General features: G+C 50.9%; 1 protein-coding gene across 1 annotated transcript in view; it reads left to right on the forward strand.

The window, feature by feature from the left end:
• ZMAT4 (zinc finger matrin-type 4) overlaps positions 1-20938 on the forward strand; it is a 74709-nt gene that overhangs the window by 11235 nt on the left and 42536 nt on the right. Inside the window, 1 exon segment of the mRNA XM_075724173.1 lies at positions 8421-8522. Coding sequence (XP_075580288.1) covers positions 8421-8522 — 102 coding nt within the window.

A 20938-nucleotide genomic window follows, 5' to 3' on the forward strand; every position in this document is an offset into this window, starting at 1 on the left:
CGTGCAGGATTTCTCTTGCTCCCCAGCTCATGCCACATGCAATCTTTTTCTGATTTTCAAGGCTCCAATAAAGCGTGTCAAAATGCATCAAAGGCTGAATGCAGAAGTGAAGCAAATTGACTCTGGAGAGGATTTCAGGAACGGAGGGAGTAGGGAGATGGCAGATAAACCCCAAACCAAATAAGGGCTGCAGGGAAGGCAAAGCGTGGCAGAGATGGTAGGTGTGCAGCACAGCTGGAGGGGCATGGAGCATCTTTGGTTTGGCAGGAGAAGAGGAAAAGCTGAAAATAGCACACGCGTCTTCTGAGGATGCAGCTCGTAGCGAGCTCCTCGTGGGTAGGGACCCCACCAGCATCACCTCTGGGACGCAGGATTATCCGGACTCCATCAGGTCACTCCCTGGCGAGGGCCGTGTCCCACCTCCGCTGCGGCTGCAGAGGAGGGCAAGCGAATTCAGGTGCCGGTACAGGCGGAGGCCACAGACCCCACGGCTGCGGAATCGGCCTCTTGCACCGGGCTCAGGAGGGGCTGCCCGGGGTCCCCCGGCCCATCCTGTCTGCTGCTTGATGCTCTTCCCCGGGGAGAGCCGGCAGCGCGGTGCTGCTCTGCTGAGCTGCCCCTGCCCTCTTCTCTCGGCAGCCGGCGGTGCTCTCTGCGCTGGGAGCCTGTTGTGGCCTCCGGCGCCCAGAGCACTCCTTTCTCAAGGCGATAAAAGCGGAAGGAGAATGGAACTTGTGTTCCATGATGGAACGGGCTCGACCATCCATCATGCTGATAGTGCTGGGAAATAAGGCACTTCAAAAGGCAGTATTTTGCATTTCTTCAGATGCCTTGTTGTAAGTGCAGTGACAGAGTTGCTGAAAGCACATTAATTATTAGTAAAGACTTTTTTTCTTTTTATTGCAAGACAAATTAAACAACAGAAGAAAACAGGAAGTGTTACACGAGATGTTAATCCATGGGAGAGTGACAGCAGCAAAAGCCACAAATAATTCATAACGTGAAAATCAGGACATTTAATTTCTGGCTTGTTGTTTGCATTTGGCATTCATGCACATGCTCAGTTGCCACTTTTTTTAGTGTTCCCATACGGAGGTTTTGGAAGCTGTTAATTCTGGGAAAGGTGATTAAGGCCCTTGAGAGTAAATTGGATAAGGGACCACAATTTTTTTCTTTCCTCTTGACTGGAAGAAACAGAGTTGCTGAAGTCGGTGCTTTATCGTATAGCGCTCCTTATCCTTGATTGTACAATAGGAAAAGCGAACCCGTGCAGAAATTCCTGGTGCATCCCCACAAGCAGGTGATTGAACGAGCACCTCGGTGGCAAGGCTCAGGACAAGGCGTTAGAATCCCCGCACGGGGCAGCCCTGGCGCAGGGCGAAGCACGCTGGCATCTGCTGACGTGCCCCAAGGTCTCCGATGCCCGTTGGTTAAACGATGGTGCAAAGGCAGTTTTCTTGGTATCAGCTGATGATCTCGTGTGGCTGCTCTGGGTCCATGCACGTGTTGAGTGAATTTGCCCCAGCGTCGTTGCAGGCAGGGAGGTGGGTCCGAGCTGTCTTGGGCAGAGCAGCCCTGTGCAGAGCGTGGCTTGGGGGATGCTCCCCTACACCTGGTAGCAGTGTTTGGGGCTGGGTTGGGGGCGGAAACTTGGCACTGAGAAGCAGTGATTTAAAAAATTTTTTAAAAAGTTCAATCAGAAAGGCAGAAATGTAGCTGGAAGCAACCAGCGAGAGGCATGGCCAGTGGGGACGGTGGGAAGCAGTTTCCTTCTTGTTGGTGCCGGTGCTTTTGGCGGAGCACAGCGAGGCAGTGCCCGGAGCAGGGCGGACGGGCTCACCTCTCCTGCTTGCATTTGGACGTGTTGCACGGGTCATTGCCGCCTTCTGCTCAGTCCTCCGAGTCTGTGGGGCCTCGGCTGGGTGAGGAGGAGGTTGGGTGTGCGGGTCTGCGGTGGCAGCAGCTAAGTCAGCAACTTCTGGGATGTCTGCTCGTAACTTTTATCCTTATACCTGAGGCACATGTTGTAAAGTTTAGATGACGGTTACCCAGGGACTTGGCTCTGATCTCAGGTTTAGATCCTTCATTTGCTGTCTCTATTTAACACATCCCCTCCTGAGCCGTTGCTCTAAGTGCCGTGGGATCTGCTGGTGTGAGCGCTTGCGAGTGGTGCAGGAGGAGCGTTTGGAAAAGCTGCAAGCCGTCTGCTTCTGACCATGGGCTGGTTAGGTGAGGGGTGATGCTGTGTTTTCAAACTCCCTACCCTGAAATGATGTGAAGTCGACTGCAGCGTCTCAAGGTTTTCATGGTTTTCTGCTTATTATTTTCGAAAACGGAAATAATTGATAGTGAAAAATATCAAGGGTAGCCTGCGAAGTGATATAAAAGGCAAAACTTGGAATTAGAAAAACTCTGTCTTGTTCATGTTTGTCATGTTACTCTGGAACTTTTATTACCGGTCGTGAATTTCCTGTTATTAAAAGAACTGCTTTTCCTATTCACTGAGCTCATCGCTCGATAAAAGGGGGTGATGAACTTGATAAGAGGGGGTATACAATAAAAATAGAAGCAGCTTGCTGAGGGGAGGTTGCTGGAAAGGCGATTACAACAGTATTTATCAGAAACACGATGGGAAGTATTTGCTAGCAGTGACTGCAGATTGCTTCTGCTCCTGCCTTGTGGGCGAGGACCCCGAGGGCTGTCGCAACAGCAAAGGGCTGCTGCAGCGCGCACCCATGCAGCTGGCGCTCTAGACCTAAATGAGGTCCTGTAGCAGTTTTACTGTGCTGGCTGGGTCTGGATTGCAAAAGCATTTATTGCAGGGGCACTTCTATCGCCCTCCTTTGTGACAGGTACACACGCCCAGTGGGATTCAGAGGGTGCAAAGCATATCCTTAAAAAGGAATTTGGCTTTGAATATGTCTCTGATGTCAATATGTGGGTCGCTGTCCTCTAAAATTTAACGCGACTTAGTTAGCATCTTTCTAGTAGTTGTGAAAAACTGGAGTCAGCCCCCTCAAACGGATTTTCATTAAGCTGTTATAGTCACTGAAACTGCTGAGAAGAATTGTAGCCATATGGCACAAGGTGTTTCAGATGAAGTCTCTTGTGACACGGTCTGCCATTCCCGGAGATGCTGTGCTGACGTGCAGAGGTTACTGACCTGAAGTGGGGAGGGGGGACGTCAGCACTTGAGTGCCAGCACAAGAGGCCATAAGAAGCCCCACTGAAAGGAGGCAAAGCCGTCGGCGTTTGTGCTGGAGACCCCGCTGTTCATGTCCCCACCTGAGGAGGAGACCACGAGTTTTAGACACTTAGACCTTGGTGTGCAGACCAAGGGCTTTGGCTCAGCTGAATGGTTTGAGGCCAGCTGGCAAGGCTGTGAATGGCGCGTTAATTCTTCAACTCTCAGCAAGAAAAGCCTCTGAGAGTGTGCAGGCAACATGTCCCTCCTTGCTCAGCATCTGCGGTTCTCGAGCGTCTCGGGGGCACGCGGTGCTTTGCAGCCATGATAAGCTGGAGGCTGATGGTGGAGAAAAGCCCCCCTTTTCACTCTGCTTTCTGACAAAGATGGGCTGTGTAGTGAGGATCAGCCAAAGGCTAGGCAGTTCTAGGAGCTGTTAGGCACTTGTAAGCATGGAGAGTCAGGGTGGAATTAAGTGATTAGAAATATATAAATATTAATTGCTTATGAACTCCCTTTATGATACTTGGAGGTGGAAGAAGTTAATAAATCACTGCTGGGATTGACACACAATACAATAATGCAGAGTGGATCTGAGGCAAGACAAAAGGGGGGAAGGGAGCTTTTCTGGAGCAGGAGAAAGCACTGTTTTTAGGTCAGGTACCCACACAACAAAGCTGTTTTCTTTTTCTCAGCGCTTCATGTCTAGAGTCTGCATCTTGCTGCAGAGGGGAGCCCTTGCCGTTATGCACAGATGCCATCAGCTGGGCAGACAGGTCCCTCGTTTGGTTTGTACGTTGTAACAGGGTCTCTGTGCAGATCCCCAGGGAACTATTTAGCCCCGGACCTTCCCTATGGTCTGCAGGCAGCGGCACCCTGGGGACCGTGGCAGTGAGAGCCTGCTTTAAAACGCATGGGGTGGAGAGATGCATGTTCATGCATTCATTTCACTGCATATTACCTTGACATCTTGTTGAGGTACTGCTCTAGCATGTTATCATAGAAAGGAAAATAGAAGAGAACAGAAAAAAATATATTTTAAGAAAAGTAAAGGAGCCAGCTAACAGCCACCAAACATAAAAGCTTTATTCAGAGCCAGCAGGTTGCAGCAGCCGAGTTTAAAGTGTCAGTCCTCGGGAAGGGACGCTGGGAAGTGAGGCTGTATGGAGGCTCTCCAGCAGCAGAGACACAATTAGGAGGCTACTGAGGAGAGACTTTTGCTCTTCTATTGCATTCCTGTGGGATGGGTAGAAGTCCGTTTTCTCAAGTCAATAGCTGGTACTTGAGTTTAAACTTGTTCTCAGGCTGGGGTTTGCTGCCTGGGTAAGTGTCGTGGTTCAGCCCCAGGCAGCAGCTCAGCACCACGCAGCCATCGCCCACTGCCCCTGCCCCGCTGGGATGGGGGAGAGAATCGGAGGAGTGAGAGTGAGAAACACTCCTGGGCTGAGATAAGAACAGGTTAATAATTGAAATAAAGTAAAATAGTAATGATAATAGTAATGGTATAATAATGATAATAATAATAACAATATCCAAAGCAAGTGATGCCCAATGCAATTGCTCACCACCCGCCGACCGATGCCCAGACAGTTCCCAGCAGCGATCGCTGCTCCCCGGCCAAACCCCCCAGTTTCTATACTGCCCATGACGCCGTATGGTATGGAATGGCCCTTGGGGCAGTTGGGATCAACTCTTCTGGCTGTGCCCCCTCCCAGCTTCTTGTGCCCCTGGCAGAGCCTGGGAAGCTGAAAAGTCCTTGACTGGCATAAGCAGTGCTGAGCAACAGCTAAACCATCAGCGTGTTATCAACATTCTTCTCATCCTAAATCCAAACCACAGCACTGTGCCAGCTGCTAAGGAGAAAATTAACTCTGTTCCAGCAAAACCAGGACAGTAAGGGAAGGGATGTGGCGAGACACAGCTCTTCCTTCGGGAGATGTGCTCGGGGCACCGGGCACGCGTGGCTGAACGCTGGTCCTGTGTGAAAGGTGTGGGTTGGGTCAGGCCGTGTGCGGTGGTAGGAAAAGGCAGTTGCAGTAAAAAAGAGCCTGAGCCAAAGCGAGCGAGGGACTGAGCCAGCCCTTGGTGGCACCCTGCGGGCGCTGGCGTTTCAGTGAGCGCCGCTTGTGCTCCCTGGCCAGGGCAGCGTCATTGCCAGGTGCCGGCGCTGGCTGAGAGCTGCCGAGCGACCTCAGCCAAGGGCCGTGGCTGCCCCGAGTGGGGCAGAGCTCGGGTGCTGTGGCCGGAGGGGCTGAGCTGCATGGCGGTGAGGATTTACTGTTCATTAAAGCTCTGCTTTCCAGGGCCTTGTACGGCAGGCTGGGACCTGCTGGTCCTCGAGTCACCCGCAGGGGCGGCACGCTGGGGATGGTCCTGTCCCGGGTAGTCTGTGACTGTGCTTTTGAGGCGTTACTTGAAGGTCTGCCATTCCAGAGAGACTTTGTTAGGTAACTTGAAGAGTTATACATGAATTGTGCTGCATAACATTCACATTGCCAGCACAGTAACTGTAGTCACCTGTTGCAATGTGTTACATCCTTGTGCAGTAACAATGGCATATAAAACTGAACAGGCAATATTGAGGCTAACAAATCCTATACCTTCATCAGAAGTTACTGCTTAGAGAAAAGACATTAAATCCTGTTCCAGGATAATCCTGTTTAGCCCCCGCTCCTATAAAGGGGGGACAGACAGCTCCATTCGTATGCACGTATGTTAGAGGCAGAGTAGACTTGGGATCTGTTATCAGAGCATGAAGGGCTAAACTAGTACTGAGCAGCTTTTGATTTACTCTGATTTTCGCAATGAGAGTTTATACTGCGAGCATTGCAGACTGCATGCAAATGAGGGCAGTATTACCTGCCTCTGTCTTGGTTGCTGGATTGAGGTTTAATGAGATTCTTTGGTTTGCCTTGTGTGAATCTGTTGTATTTAAGTGACATTTCTTCCACCCACTTTATTTTGCCTTTGATGCAATTTTGCAACACTTCTTGTACTTCTAAAAGGGTCTTTTGGGGTCTTTGAAAGTTTCTCGATGCAGCATTTCTCTAGACAGTAAATGAAGATTAAACCTAGGCAGATAGCAAGAGAAAACAAGCAAGAGTCTTTGCAGAGTCAGGGAGCAAGGGCACCAGCAGAGGAGCTCTGAGAGTTGTGTCTTTTGTCTGGTCGACCTCAAACACACGAATAAACCTTTTCCTGGAGCTGGGGGTAAGTCGGTCGCTCCAGGCTGGGAGCCTCTGGTGTCGACTCAGCTGCTTGTTTTTATAAAATGTGCAGGGATCTTCCTACTTGTGAGACTGCAATGCGTTTGGGGGCTCAGTGCGACCACCTCCAGCTCAGCAGCTCTTGCCACAGAAAGCCTCGCTCCCCGAGCCCGAGGGAGCAGGCACGGTTGGCCCAGGACGGCGTCCGGGGGGGTCTGGGAGGTCCCCAGCCCCGAGGCGGAGCGAGCGCTGCCCGGAGCAGCGCTGCACAGCCCAGCAGCGACAGAGCTGTCTCCACCTGATTGTTTCTCTGCTAACGAGATCTCATAACTTCTTCATTTCCTTGTTGTTTGTCTTCCCAATCAGTGGAATAAACTCTGTAAAAACTGTATTATCAGTCTTCATTATGCCCAGGTTTGTTATGATTGTGATTTAATAGACTTTATCTTGGCATTAGTCAGAAGGCATCGGCCTCTATTTCCCTCTTGAATTGCACTGGGGTTTTTTGGTTTTAAATATCCTGTCTGTGAAGCTACTTCTGGTGGTTTTGCCTCTGCCTGGGTTCAGTCTTTTATAAGCCTCTACCCTCCTGATGTGCACTCTTGTTATCAGTTCAGAGTTGGATACCTGCGATTGCTTGCATAACGAGGAAGGTGTGAACAGAGAACTGAAGTCTTCCTGTGAACCAGATCACTCAGCGAGCTGGTATTGTAAGTGCAAGTGTCCTTGTTGGAAGTTGTGGGGAACGCGGAAATATTTAAACAGCTGCTTGAGAACAGCACAGCCTAGTAAATCACCCAAGCAATTTCCTTCCATGTCTAAATTGAGAAATATAGCAGAGCACCCTTCCAGCTTGAAAACACCTTCCTCCAGGTTGTAATGATGTTTGTGTCTTATAGAAAACTCTTTATCAGCGCCTTTGTATTCTGTAACAAATGGCTAAGTGTGTTTCGAGCCATGAGTGATATGTGCTATAGGTGGTTATATATGTGGTATTTCTAGATATGAAAGGTAACAGAGAAGAACAGCCATGTACAACTGTAGCTCACACGTGAAATATAGAATCATAGAATTATCGAATCGTTTAGGTTGGAAAAGCCCTTTAAGATCATCCAGTCCAACCATTAACCTACACTACCAAGCCCACACTAAACCAATCAAGGGTAGACTAGACTAAACCATGTCCCCAAGTGCCACCTCTGCCCGTTTTTTGAACACTTCCAGGGATGGGGACTCCCCCACCTCTCTGGGCAGCCTGTTCCAATGCTTGACCACCCTTTCCGTGAAGACATTTTTCCTAATTTCCAACCTAAACCTCCCCTGGCGCAGCTTGAGCCCATTTCCTCTCGTCCTATCACTAACTACTTGGGAGAAGAGCCCAACACCCCCTCCCTGCCCCCTCCTGCCAGGGAGTTGCAGAGAGCGATCAGGTCTCCCCTCAGCCTCCTCTTCTCCAGGCTGAACACCCCCAGCTCCCTCAGCCGCTCCCCACCAGCCCTGTGCTCCAGACCCTGCCCCAGCTCCGTTGCCCTTCCCTGGCCACGCTCCAGCACCCCAATGTCCTCCTTGTGCTGAGGGGCCCAAAACTGGACACAGCATTCCAGGTGCAGCCTCAGCACAGGAATCGTGCTGTGTCTGTGGCCGAGGGTGTTGAGCGGGTTGGATGCTCCCCGGGCACAGGCGTGTGTCCGGCTGCCCTCGCCCGCAGGCGGGGATGTGTGGCCAGGGGAAACGCCGCTGGTCTCCAGCAGTGCCCAGGAGCTGTTGCAGGCGAGGACCGAATGCTCGGCACAGGCTGGTTGTGCATCAGCTTGGGGACTCCGAATTGTAGATGTTGGGGATGTGAAGGGGACCATATGTGTTTCACATTTGCAGATTTATGAAGTTGGTTGTGTTCCCTCGTGGTGACAAGAACCGCTCGACCCAAGCGTTGCTTTGCCCGTGTCTCTGTAGGGATCCTCATCAAACCTGTCCTGTTCTGCCTGCCTTTTGTAACTGATTCTGTTGTCTCTTCTCTCTGCCATGAACAGATGAAATCATCTGACATTGACCAGGAATTATTCACTGAAAGTTACTGCAAAGTGTGCAGCGCTCAGCTAATATCCGAGTCCCAGCGCGTGGCCCACTACGAGGTAGGATGCTCTTTGGTACCTCCGCTCTGTTTGTAACTCCCCCGTCGCTGCCTCTTCCAGCTGCGTGTTTTACAGTGTGGCACCAGCTACTGCGCTCCCAGCAAGCAGCTACGCCAGCATTTAAAGCTGCGCTCTGAAAACTCAGGATTCAAAAGACCATTTGTGCTGCTGGTGTCTTACTCTGTAAACGATGTCACTGCGACGTTGCCTGCTGTGTGTCTGTTTCTTTCTTCTGTCTAAATCTGCAGAGTCAGGCTGCAATTCGAACGTGACTGAAAGCTAGTTTTCAAAGAAACATAGCAAGGAGAATCAATTAAGAGTTCAGCAAAACGAACTCAAGTTTTTATATTAAATGTGCTGCACTATGCTTTGCTGAGTAGGAATCGCTGATTGTGCAGAGAACAGATTAGTATTTGTGAATGTATTTAAGCACTTAAGAGGCAGGCAAGCAATAAACAATTAGAAAGGATCCATTATTAGAGACATGTTAGAACAGCAATTAACAGCACTGCATATCTTCAAAACAAAATTAAATAAATTCCCATTAAACAAGGGAGGAAATTACTGAGGGATATGCTGCTGTGAAATCCTTCAAGAAAGGAAACCCGCTGCCCATCCATGTCTTGGCACCTGCTCCCTGGGGCGCGGGGAACGCGCACCGAGCAGTTCTGCAGCAGCATGGCGTAAATCCTCGTCACGGTGAGGGGCTGTCTCGGTGTTAACCCGACAGGAGAACAGAAATTCTCTCGATCGTGTTCAGATGGAGAGGAGGGTGCAGGATCACTTTGCGTGATGGCCGTGCACAAGGGATTAGAGCGCAGTCGGTCACCCTTTCATGGTATTAATTGCGCAGGGAGCAGAAGACTGCCCTGGCTGCGCGGTCAGTGCCGTGGGGAGGAAGGACGTGTGACACGGTCCAGTTCTCCCGGAGCACTCCAGGAGGAGAAGTGATGGATGTGGAGAGCCTGGGGATGAGGGACTTCTGCACTTATGGGTGCTGTGTGGCTTAGCTGCGTTTTGCCCCTGCTTTTGAATGCACTGAGACTATCGGTGTCTGCAGTATTTCAACAAAACCAGAATCTGTGCTAAGAGGCCTGGAAGATGAAGTTTCCCCAAACTTTTGCTCTGATCGAGCGTTTAGCAATGGGCGTACAGGGGAGACATTTGTCTCAGTGTGGCCAGTGGACACGTACGAGAAGCTTAATCAATGTACAGTATCCAAGGATGCTGTGCTGCACTAACAAACGATGTGAGCAGTAATGCAGATTTACTTGTAAGGCACTTTACACGTCTGTTTTGGTGAATTTCTTGAGACATCTCCTGTAAACACTCCTCTGGCTGCCCTCGATGTGCAGCAGAGATCCCTGGCAGCCACCGTGAAGTCTAAGGCTGCAGTTTTAGGGACACTTTCCAGATCTTGATAATGGGTGATGCGGATGCCAAATTTTGTCTACAGGAGGCAGAAGCATTGCCGCAGAAACAGGAGTAGCGACTGGCGAGCAACGGGGTGCTCAGCCAATCTCTTTTCTTCTGTGCTTGTAATTGTAGGTATGAGCCGAATCATTAATTTGTAGCAGATGTTTTTGAAACGTGGAAAACGGCACGGTTTTCTGTTGTATGTTTCTAGTGCGAGGTGTTGTGCTCGTTTGTCATCCCCTGTGGAATCCCGGCAGACACCGTAGACGTTTGGCACGGTAATACCATTACCGAACCGTGCCTGCCGGGTTGCACGACGCAAAGCGGAGGGATGGGGAGAGCGAGCCGGGCGCGGGGACCGGCCCCAGAGCCTGACGGTGCCTCTGCCCCACAGCCGTGCTGTGCCTTGCAGTGACCCCGCAGCAGCATCTGCCCTCGACAGGGAGGCTCCGCGCTTTGGTTTACCGCTCTGGAGCGTAACACAAATTCTCCTCGTACCCCGGTCCCAAGAAACCCGCAGACACGGCGAGAGGGCTGCAAATCTGCGCCAAGGTTTTACAGGGAGGGTGGTGCTGGGCGACAGGCGTGCCCGCGAGGAGCTCTGGCTCGCCGCCGCAGAGCCGTAGCCGGGATGCTCTCCTCCATGCGGCCGATGCACGAAGCCTTTAGGCTGCCGGCAGCTCTGTGCGGCATCGAGCCTTGCAGGGGAGGTTCCTGAGGCTGTGTGCTTTGACTGCAAATGTGAACAGAAAACCGCTCTGCAGCGCTCCTGGCTCCTTCCCGATGCGAGCCGGCCAGGGTTTCGAGAGACCTGACCAAATAATTTGTAGTGAGTCACTTGTCAGGTGAACTTGGCCTCTTTTTCTAGTCAGGCATCGGACAAGCGGTATGCGATTTCCCCACGTACATTAATCATGGAAAATTATTGGAGTATAATTTCTGCAAATAATTCTTGCTCTGACACTGTTTTATGAGGAGTTTGGTCTGAGCGTCTGCCCCACGAATGGAGAAGGCTGTTCTTTCTGCCAGGCACCTGCTTATAAGGTGTTTCTCCTCCCTGGCCAGATGAGCAGATCGAGTCTGTGGTCAGAATATTCACTTTTATAACATCAGGATTCGCAACATGACTGTTGTTGCACCAAACCGTGGTGTTGAATGTACGGAGCTCCATCCTGCCTGAGAGCGCCAGCCCTTGCTGCAAGCCAATTCATTAATAGCAGGCACATGAAATTCACTGTTTCTTCCTAATTAAAAAGTAGCTGGTCACAGTTTTCACACCTCCCCCCCTTCCCTTCTTCCTTTTAAAAAGCACTCTGTGGGCAAAACTGGTTTATTTCATAGGGAAAATATCAACTTCAGAAGACAAAATTTGCTGCACATAAATTTTCATTTAATCTTCTAAAGTTGCTTTGTTTCAGCTTTGTGATTGAAAAAAAATTACTGTCAATATCAAAGCACACAATAAAAACACAATGTAAATGAACTTCTTTGCGCAGAGCAAAACTTTTTGTTTTGAATTGACTTGAACTTTATGGGGAAAAGTGAAACACTGCAAAATAGAAATTCCATACTGGTGTGGTGCATGCAGCTTAATCAAAACAGTTCAGCGTTTCCACCCGGCTCAGTGTGCTTGCTGGTGTCAGGAGAGCGGCGTGGGGAAACTTCTCCTGCAGCCTGGATCCCCGCCATGCTCCTGAGCATTGGTTTCCTTTGGTTTTCTGAAGGAGGGACCAGCTGATGGGGAGCACCCTGGTGCCCACCAGCCTGGCTGCCCACGGGCACGGGGGCACCTCGGTGCCGGTGCGGTCTGGGTGTGTGCTGGGGCTCTGCCTGCGCCAAGGAGCAGTGCAAAGGGGTGTGCGGAGCAAGCCGAGCAGTGCGTTGAGCCCACCGAGCTTCGCGCTCGGAGCGGGTGAAGGCACCTGCAGAAGACCGGACTGGAAACCAGCAATCTCAAGCTGCCGGACTGTGCTGGTAATGCATCTTCCTCCGTAGCTTGGTTTATTTTGGTCAGCAATGCCCGTACCCTTACTGAGCCAGAACTTAGAGAGAAAGGGGATTTATCTACTGCCTCTCTAGTGCAGCCGAATAAGATCTGCAGCCTTTGTGCCAGGCACTGAAATCTTGGCTCCTTTGTGCATGCAAAATAAGACATTTCTCTGTAAGAAAATAGAGGGAAACAGCGTATGAAAGGGGGGATGTTTTTATCTTGCCAAACAGGAATAGTCAGTTCCAATCGCTGTCTTGTCTCCTTCTCCAAATCATCAACCAATAACTCTTCTTTTCTTCTGCACTACTTTGCCAGGAATAAAAAACAATTTGATGTCAGTCGTGCAATATTAAGCGGTATTATTTCCAAGGGCAAGCGTAGTGGAAAAATGACAAAAGAATCAGAGTATTTGCAGCATATTTTTGCTTCCAACCTGACATACAGCAAAATACAGCCCTTATTTTATGTGCTTTGTGCAACTGTGTCTGGCTTTGTCTGCTCTGTCTGCTGCGCCTTTGCTCTCCTTTCCATCCCTGTGAAACTGCCAGGTACTGCGCTCCTGTCCAGGATTCACCTTCGGGCAGAGCTGATCTGAGCAGCCGGCCTTGGGGTATTGACTCGTAATGAAGTTGCAGGTGCTCAAATGAGAAAATGTCTTGACAAGCTCTCTGCATACTGTGATGCTGAGTATCACAGGAGGTTGCTTTAAAGATACCGGTTAGCTTCCATGCGGCGGTAAGAGGTGAGATGGATCTTACTGGTTGTTGTCAATGCCCAAAAGATCGTGCGTTTGAATATTTTAATTCTTAAAGCAAATTAATATCTTCATTTGTCCTCTGAAGTATCAGAAAACTCCCTTCCCATTTCTGCTACTGGAATAAAGCATCCAAACGTGGATGCCTGATAAAATCCCTGCTAGGTAATAGCGTGCCGTGCTGCCGTGATGTGCCAAGCGTTCCTCGTGCATTGGCTCTCCCTTTCCCCCCACAGGAGGAACACAGATGAAGCGGGGTGACCGATTAGATGAAGAATCGCAAAAAAGGGCAGGATACAGAACACTCCAGGCGATTGCTGGCTGCGTCAGGCAGGTGATGGCCAAATGTGTGGGGATTTCGAGCCTCCTCTCTTGCTCGCCTGCCGTCAGGTGTGGGGGGACGGCTGGCAGACCCCTTCCAGTCAGGATGCTTGAGCTGCGGAGGTTGGGACCAGCCTCCTCCGGATGCTCTGCGCTTGTCACCGGCATCGTACGTGGAGCAGAGGGATGCCTGGGCTGTGCCACGGCACCTCCTTCCTCGGCTGCCTGCTCCCGGCGCCGCGGGTGGCGGGGAAGGTGGGGAGGGTGGGTGCACGGCGAGGGGCACGTCTGCTGGCACTCTGCTCCTGGGGCACCTTCTGCGCTGGCCGCAGAGACGGGGAGCGTCTCGCAGACATCGACCTTTTTGCACTGCTTTGATGGCACAGACAGTCTGTGTCTTTCAAGCACAACTTTGAAATGAAGGGATTGATTTTTTTTTTTTGTTGTTTTGAAATGACATTTGTGGGTGGGAAAACCAGAAGGCAGCTACCCAGTGTCTGCACCTTCGCAGAGCCCATTTTGGGGAGATGGGAGAGCCTGCCAAAAGGCTAGGATTCAGAGCACGCCGTTTGTGCTACAGCAGCTCTATCTTGCATCAGGCTTCTGTGACTTTTATCAACAAAGCATCGCTATTCAAATGCCATTCACCCCTCCGAGGTATTGCAGAGAAATAACTGAGGCTGCTGCCCTGTGATCAGAAGCTCTTGCAGTTGTGTGGCCGCTTTACCAGCTGCTTAATATGCTCAGCAACGGCTGCTGCCCTCTGCAAGGGGAAGAGTGTAGGAGGAATCAGAGAGGGTCAGACCGCAGCAGTGATTTGGGAAGTGTCCGGTGCCACAGAGCTTGCTAAACAGGAGGAGAAGAAAAATAAAATGTACTTGCTGCAATGTGATTGAAAGCCTGCGCCCCAGAGATGAGCTTTTCCTTTTCTTTATTTCTGCATCTTACCTTCCTCCGGAGTGGGAAGCCTCTTTGCTGCTGGATACTCTCTAGATCATCCGTAATTTAACACTTGTTCCAGCTCTGTCTTTGAGAGAGGTTGCATCAGTCCCTTTAGTGAGCTGCTCTGTAAATTTAAAAAGCTAAGGTTTCTTAGCTCCAAGTCCTCATCTCTATATAGAAGTGTTCACAGCCATTAGGAAGATGTTACCATTCATTTTCAAGTTTCTCCTTGAAAATCCTGCAGGAAAATTACCAAATATGCAAAGTTGCTCTCAGATTCCACCCTGAGCTGTATATTCATCACCGCTTTTGCTCTTAAGCTGCTATAACACTTTTCGCCATTGTAATCTTTATGGCTTCAGGTGTTCAGATGGTACTTTGCTTTTTCATTTAAAATGAAGAAATACAGCATATCTGTAGGAAGAGGAGCCCAGGAAGGTGTCGTGCGAATGTTGGTTCACCTTGCGAGATGAAGGAATGATGCTTAAATGCTCGTGGTGGAGCCTGAGAGGCAGGGGGAGGGCAGAGGCAAAGTGTATTAAAATTCAAATGTAAAGGAAACTGGAGAGAACAAATAAAGTGCCGTGCCCTTTGGCTCGTCTCTGGAGCCAAGTGCTCTCTGGAATTTCTCATCCTGTCTCCGGAGCGAAGCGGGCAAGCTGTATCGACAGCCTCATCAATACTCCCTGTCTGCATGGGGCTGGAGTGGTGCTTGGGTTAATCTGCTTCCATTTGGGCCGTTCTTCTCTGGGAAACTGCGTAAAATGATGGCTTGTCTGAAGGAATAATAAACATTGTTTACTACTGGCACATTAGTGCCTTAAGGATCGAGATGTGTGTGCTCAGAAAGGCAATCCTGTGTCTGAATATTAATGCAGTGGAAGAGCATATACTCTGTTTAACAAAATAAATGCTGCACTAGAACACAAGGAGCTGGAATATTCTGTCTGGTGCCAGCTCCCTGCACGAGATGCTGCAGGCGTTTCCGGGATGGAGGAGCGGAAAGGATGCGCTTCAGCTGGAAATAAAGACTCTGCAGGGCTCTCGTGTGTCAGGGAGTCTGCTGATGTTAGCTGGGTATTATGGAAAGGAATGCTGATGGTTGCTAGCAATGCCCTCTCTCGTGTGTTCTGCCATTGCTGCTGCTTACCTGCCGAGTTTTGGCTTGCTTTATTGAGAGTAACCTGTAAATACTTCAGAGGATGGAGGAGGAGGGGATTTCATTTCCTACCTGTTGTTCCTATGTCCTTCCCCAGGACTGCTGAGAATCTGCTCTGCCGTGGTATACGCGTGCTACATAGCTTTCCGTGGCTGCTCAAACGTTGCTGTTATTCTGCAGATTGTGCTGGTGTTTGGCAGAAGAACCTTGGCTTGGGGAGAAAAAAAATCAGGCTAAAGAAAGCTTTTTTGTAGTTCAGTTGCAAAGGTGATGAAGGTACCACTCCGGTTTTTGTCTGCACATATATATAGACCTGCGGATTGCCTTGGTACCCAGTTCATGTAGTACTGTCTAACAGCAATAATTAAAATATGTTGGGGTAAACGCATCGTATATGAAAGATATATGTGGATGTCAGTGTTTTATGGTGAGGTGCTAGTGCTGCCTCTTCCCTTTTCTGCGTACAGTAAATATCTACCCAGCAGGGCGGTGTTAGCTGCTGGATCACAGTGTGCTTCAGGAAACCAATGTAGATTAAATGGTACTTTACAAGGCCTCTTGTTACTACGCTGTTGTCAACATTAATGGCTAAACATTATTTTTAATACAGTCCCAGTGTCAACATCTATTGCTAAATAGCAGCGACAGCAGAGCAGCTAAAGCCCTCGTACAGCTCCTTTCCGAGGTACCTCTGTGCAGTCTCATTTCTGGCTAAAAATAGCTGAAGTTCAAAGGTACTTTCAGAGCAGTGGTAAAATCTGCCGGGGATGGGACGCTGAGGTCAGCAGTAATGGAGAGGCACAAGGGATGTCACATCAAGCCTGTGTGGAATAAAAGCGGTGAAACGTCGCTCTGTTGCCCAAGACAAGCCCTGGCCAAGCCGTGCCCAGGAGCAGTCCCTGCAGCTCTCGCTTCCCCGCAGCAGTCCCTTTCTGCTCCTGATGCATAGGAGGGCACCTCTTTGCTCCAGGTATTCACTCTTGCTCTTCTTTAATATTTTGAACTCGCAAGCCATGTTTGGATTTGGGTTCCAGGTGTTTGAAAGCACAGTCTTTAAGTTACCGTCGTGTGTTGTGACAAACCCGCCCACGCGCCGTGCCGGGCTGAGCGGGCTCTCAGAAGTGACTGGCACTGATGCGCTTCAGAAGGGATTTGTTTCAGACACGTAAAGACACGTAAAGATAGAATGGGAACGACGGCGGTGCTGCCGGTGTGTGCCGCTCCGCAGAGCGCGGTGCTGCGTGACTCGTGCGGGGAGGAGACGTTACGTTTGCATTAACTCTTCTGTTTCCCACTTGACACCAGGATGATAGTTCTGTACCAGAAATGAAGTGCGTCCGCACCTCGAGCATCGGTACCCGGCGGCAGAGTGGCCTGAGCTGAGAAACCTGAGCTGCAGCTGCTTGACATCAGCATGCTGCGGGGAAACAGCAAGGCTTTGCTTGCTGAGCGAAGCACATTTCGGAGGTTCCTGCCCAACTCGCTCCGTCCCCCGCATCCCCTTTCCCGTGGCGTGTTCACAGGGAGGTGCACTGCCTGGGAAAAAAAATCCCTGAACACCGATGGAATAAAGTAAATCCATGGTTGCATAAGCTTAGGTGGAAGATCCACCCGCAGAAGAAATGTGAGGACGTGAAGTGAGAGGGGACTCCCAGTGTGTTTGGGGGGGAACAGAAGCCTGCGGGTGATCCTGGGGGATCCTGGGCGTGGGAGGCAGGTCTGCGGGGCACCGGCAGCCCGTGAGCCAGCTGCTGAGCCCTGCTGCTGCCGCCACGCCGCTCCGGCAACCAGCTGTAAAGAGAGTTATTTTCCTCTCTGCAGGGTACACTGCAGTGTGGAGGACAAGAGATACTTTGACTACAGTCAAAATCGATATAGGAAGCAGTAAAATTAAAGATCACATAGCTGAAACGGTGATTCCTGAGACAGAAAATTCATGCCTTGCTGTTCTGGGGCTCTGCAGGTATCTGTCAGGCAGGGAGCTGCAGCGCCAAGCCTGGGTCCGTCTGGATCTGCAGCTGTGGGAGGGCAGGGCTGGTCCCGGGGGGTACTCCAGCCGCGGGAGATGGTGCCCGTGGTGCCCACCCGCGCAGGGTAGCGGGGCCATCCACCTGCTCTGCCTGTGGGCTGGGGGCTGCACCAAGGGGAGGAAACCCAAAGGTGGTATTTTCTTTTCCGTTGAACAAGCACAGTTTGGAAACCCTTTTCTCAAGGGGCCTCTCGGGCTGGCGGCGTGAGCCCCCTCCGTCTCTCTGCAGCTTTAATATTTCAAGCGCAGCAGGAGGGAGGTGGATGGGAAAGGTGTTTCTGAGCTCTCCTGGAGGAACCAGGAGGTTTCGTGCGGCCACGGGAGCTCTGAGCTCACGCTGGAAGGATCTGGCGGCTGAGATTTTTCTCTCACAAAGGTGAATGAAGCAACAACAATGTTGATTATAATTAAAGTTGTCAGGCTTGGACTGGGCGCTGACCCGTGCGATTGCAGAGCAGCAGACACGGCAGCCCCCTTTGCCCCTTGTGCGTCGCTGCCTTTGGGTGCAGCAGGTCGCTGCTCTTTGTTTTACCTGGAGCTTCCGAAGGCTTGCTTTTGCATTTTTAAAATTGCAGTGATGAAGATTTGGGAGAGGCTGCTGGGGCCTGTGAACAGCTCCCAGCCACGTGCACCCGTCTTGCGAGGCTGTATGTGTCCCTGGCGAGGGGATCCACATTCAGGGCCAGCTCGCTGAGCGGGGAGAAATGATCACAGATTTAGGGAAAACAAAATGAGCTCGCAGTTGCTTGGCTGAAAAGATCATCAGTAGTTGCCTTTATGTGTAAGCAGATCAGTGTCCAAACTGGTAATATGTCTACCTGTTGCTCTGAAGAAGCCACTTTCATGGGGGTGAGAATTCATCTGTGTGCAATTGGGAATTACGGACACGTATCCGTGTGCCTGGAAAGTCACAAGGATGAATAGACACTTTTTAAAAAATTGACTCACAGAGGAAAAAGGGGAAGTGGATAGAAATGACCATAAATTATAAATGAGGCTTTGCAAAAATTACAAAGGGAGAAAAAGGACATTGGCACCCAGCAGTGTCTGGAATAACAGACGGGAGTTTGTCTCTGCGGTGAACAACGGGGATCTTGACAATAGTGTTTGCTGGTCGTGTGGGTAGAAGAGGCAAAAAAGGGAAGGCATTTGCTGAAAATACTTCTGTCCTCTATTTAAAAAAAAGCAGAGGATGTTGTTATATCACAGAATGAGGAATAAATTGGTCCTGTTCCAGTAGAAATTGGGAAGTTAGGCAGTGATTATGAAATGTAGAGTGCTGGTTTTAGAGTGAGCAGGTCCAGTCATTTGCAAGCAGGTGCTTGAAAAGAGCTGGCCACGTGCTCTGCATCGTCACCGCTGTTCTTCATGGGACTTGGAAAGTGGAGGAAGTTTCTAGGAGGAAGGCGAGCGTGGAGCCAGGCATGGCAGCACCGGGGGACGACCGTGGGGCGTGGAGCCCCCCAGCCTGGCACGGCTCCTGAGCAAAACAGGCGCTGGAAAGGGGCTCGAGTACGTAGCTCCAGGAGGACAATGGAATTGGTATTCTGCATGAGGTTTAGCGAGCTGGCTCTGGCCAAAATAACTTTCTCTTTTGATGAGATTACAAGCAGGGCCAATACAGATAATAAAGTTGGTGTAATCATATGACTGCATGTTTCATGGCAATTTAATTAGGAAACTGCCAGCATACAAAATAATCAACACAGTGCACACTAAAAGGATTAAAATCCAGCCAACAGGCTTCTGAAAAAGAATTTATTACAACCTAAGAGAGGCCACAGGCATTCGGGCTGCCATTACAGTTCCTTTCTTCATCTCCCACCTGTGTGTCATAGAATCATAGAATCGTTTAGGTTGGAAAAGACCTTTAAGATCATCCAGTGCAACCATTAACCTACACTACCTGCCTGTGCTCGGCACAACCGCGTGTCCTCTGGTGCGGTGGGCTTCTGGCCTTTGGCTGCAAAACAGGGTGCAGGGGAGGGAGAGCGAGCGGGGAACGGCCGGCCGACCGAAAACGCGATGCTGCCGGCAGAGGAGCGAGCAAGCAGATGATAAAGGGAGCTGCGGGGAATGGAGGAATTAGATGAGGTGCGAGCGCAGCGTGAGGAAAGCAGCGGAAATGGCTGATTTGAACCTGACGAGGTGGTTGGGGGTGCGGGAGGAGGTCCCTCGCAAGATGGTAGAATGTTTTAGACTGTCAGGTCAGCTTAAGTCAGGGGTGCAAAGCGGGAGCGGATCCCGGGGCCGCTGCCGGCTGCTGAGCTCCGGCTGTCGGGAGGGCTCCCCACATCCCCCGGGGCGACCGCAGGACGGAGGGATCTCGGAGCGTCCGTGCAGCCCGGCGAGCCCGGGCTAAAGCCTCCGCTGGGGACGTCTGGCCTTGTAAAGGGAGATGGGTCTCCATCCGCCACAGGGACATTGTTGCTGTTGGTAAATTTACAGGGAAGCCGCTAAGTTACGACGGCAGTGAGCAAACCTCCGTCAGCCAGGGCGAGCGGGGCTGCTGCATCTGAAACCAGCTTGTCCGTGGCTCCCAGGGTCCCGCTGGGCCCCGCCAGCTTCCGCCGCTCCCGCAGAGACGTAACCGTCTCCTCTCACCGCACTGCCGCTCGCTCTGGGCAGACGTGCGCTGCAAAACTTGATTTATGCAAAATCAAATTGCATTCATTTCATAGCACAATTCAGCTCTGCCTTGCCCTTTTATGTTTTAGGGTTGAATTGCCAGAACTCTGCTGCCTCTGCCACAGTCCTCTGTATTAAAGTAGATTTGATATAGATAGAAATGATCCGTTTATTTACTTTTATTGATGAGCCTTCTTACAATAGCACATGAGCTTGCATGCAGAAGTCTGCAAAACATGCTTTTCTAAGCTTTGCTCCACTCCCTGCATAGACAGGGTTGTTTTTAAAGCACATAGTATTAAACTAGACTTCTTGCCTTCTGAAGGAGTCGTTTCCAGACACTAGAGACAGAGAATTTAAGTGAAAAAGCCTTTGGCGTAACACTTTGTAAAGCTACAAAAGAATATTCACAGGCACGGAAATACTATTAGTGCACCCTAAGATAAAGTTGTGGTGGCTGTTGATGAACAGGGGGGTATCTCCAAAGGCAGTGTTCTTGTTCCAGACCGTGGATTTACAGATGCGTCAAGGTTTTGTCTTCTGTAAGGCTTGTACGTGCGGTGAGACGGATCAAAATGGGAGCTGGATGTGCCCTGATCCCACTTGACCCCTGTTTCCTGACTCCGGCACGTGGTTCTTCCTTTGGCCCCTTTTTCCCCGTGCATCTGTAACAAGCTGGACGGCGGTGGCTAGCGGACGCGCCGCTGGCCAAGCCAGCCCCTGCTGCGGGCTGCCCTGCAGGGACGCGCCGCGGGGCTCTGGAGGCTGGGCGCCCGGCGGGGAGGCAGCGATGCTCCGGCAGCGCTCGCTGCCGTGCCTCTGCTGCTCTCGGACGTCCTCCCGGTGCTGCGTCCTCCGGAGCTCCTTCAAACGCGCGGGAGCGCCGGGCAGGATGGCGGAGCCCGGCTGGGGCTCAGGAGCGCGGCGAGTCCCTCCTGCGCGCCGGCGGGGCTGTGCCTCCCTCTCCCCGGCGCTTGCCCTTCTCGCGCTGCAGAGCCGCAGATTTCAAGTTGCTTTGTGGAGGGGAAAAAAATAACCCGCAGGGCTGTTTGTGAGCAGCACGCTAAGAATAATCACTTTGTTCTTGCCGTGGTGTTAGGATGATAAATACACATGTAAACGTAGAAAATAGGAGAGATAAGATGGGTGACAAATGGGCTGCGCTACCTCCGCTCCC

Source organism: Pelecanus crispus, chromosome 21 (genome assembly GCF_030463565.1).
Source record: "Pelecanus crispus isolate bPelCri1 chromosome 21, bPelCri1.pri, whole genome shotgun sequence".
Taxonomy (NCBI): Eukaryota; Metazoa; Chordata; class Aves; order Pelecaniformes; family Pelecanidae; genus Pelecanus; species Pelecanus crispus.